This window comes from Buceros rhinoceros, unplaced genomic scaffold (genome assembly GCF_000710305.1).
Source record: "Buceros rhinoceros silvestris isolate BGI_N320 unplaced genomic scaffold, ASM71030v1 scaffold31858, whole genome shotgun sequence".
Lineage (NCBI taxonomy): Eukaryota > Metazoa > Chordata > Aves > Bucerotiformes > Bucerotidae > Buceros > Buceros rhinoceros.
The window spans coordinates 5,013-5,776 of record NW_010426786.1 but is presented as its reverse complement, the minus strand read 5'-3'; the positions used below and the strand labels follow the sequence as shown (position 1 = coordinate 5,776).

General features: G+C 60.9%; 1 protein-coding gene across 1 annotated transcript in view; it reads left to right on the top strand.

The window, feature by feature from the left end:
- The window catches only part of STARD8 (StAR-related lipid transfer (START) domain containing 8), a gene marked incomplete at its 5' end in the record, with an annotated part of 6,276 nt that overhangs the window by 1,731 nt on the left and 3,781 nt on the right, over window positions 1-764 (top strand). Inside the window, 2 exons of the mRNA XM_010141645.1 lie at window positions 42-215; window positions 633-756. Of these exons, the coding sequence (XP_010139947.1) occupies window positions 42-215; window positions 633-756 (298 nt within the window). The remainder of the gene's footprint in view (window positions 1-41; window positions 216-632; window positions 757-764) is intronic.

Here is a 764-nt window from a genome sequence, read left to right as displayed (position 1 = left end):
CCCCGGGGTCCTCCGCCCCCCACCCCCAGCCTCTCCTGCAGAAAGCTGCATTGGCACAGCTTCCAGAACTCGCACCGGCCCAGCCTGAACTCTGCCTCCCTGGAGATCAACCGCCAGTCCTCTGCCCAGCTCAACCTGCTCCAGAAGTGCTCCCTGCTCCGTCTCACAGCCATCATGGAGAAGTTCTCTGTGCCCCACAAGCAAGCCTGGACGTGGTGAGCTGCTGGGGAGGGGGACTAGGCTGCAGCTCTGTGCTGTGCCAGGTGCTGCCTCCCACCCTGGGGCTGCTTTCAGTGGGTGAAGATGGTGGAGGCGGGGGTGGTGGAGGGGAAGCTGTACCAAAAAGCTGGCTCTGCCCCGCACGGCTTTGGGCATCCTAGCAGTGGTACCTGGGCTCCGGGAGGGCTGCAGGTGCTTGTAGAGCATTAAAAATGCTGCAGCAGCATAAAAGAACAGGACAGCAGTTTCCTTCTGTAGCCAAGCATTAAAGCCCTTGGGCCTGATAGAAGGTGCTGCCCAAAGCTGCCTTGTTCATGGCAGAAGCGTGTGTACATGTGTGGTACCTAGGGTCCTGCTCCCCTCTGCCGCAGGAGCCACCCGTCGTGCTGACATCTGTCTGTCCCACCCCACAGGACCGTGCCCAAATTCATGAAGCGGAGCAAAGTTCCTGACTACAGGGATAAGTCGGTTTTCGGGGTGCCACCTGTCGTCAACGTGCAGCGGACAGGGCAGCCCCTGCCGCAGAGCATCCCGCAGGCCATTGG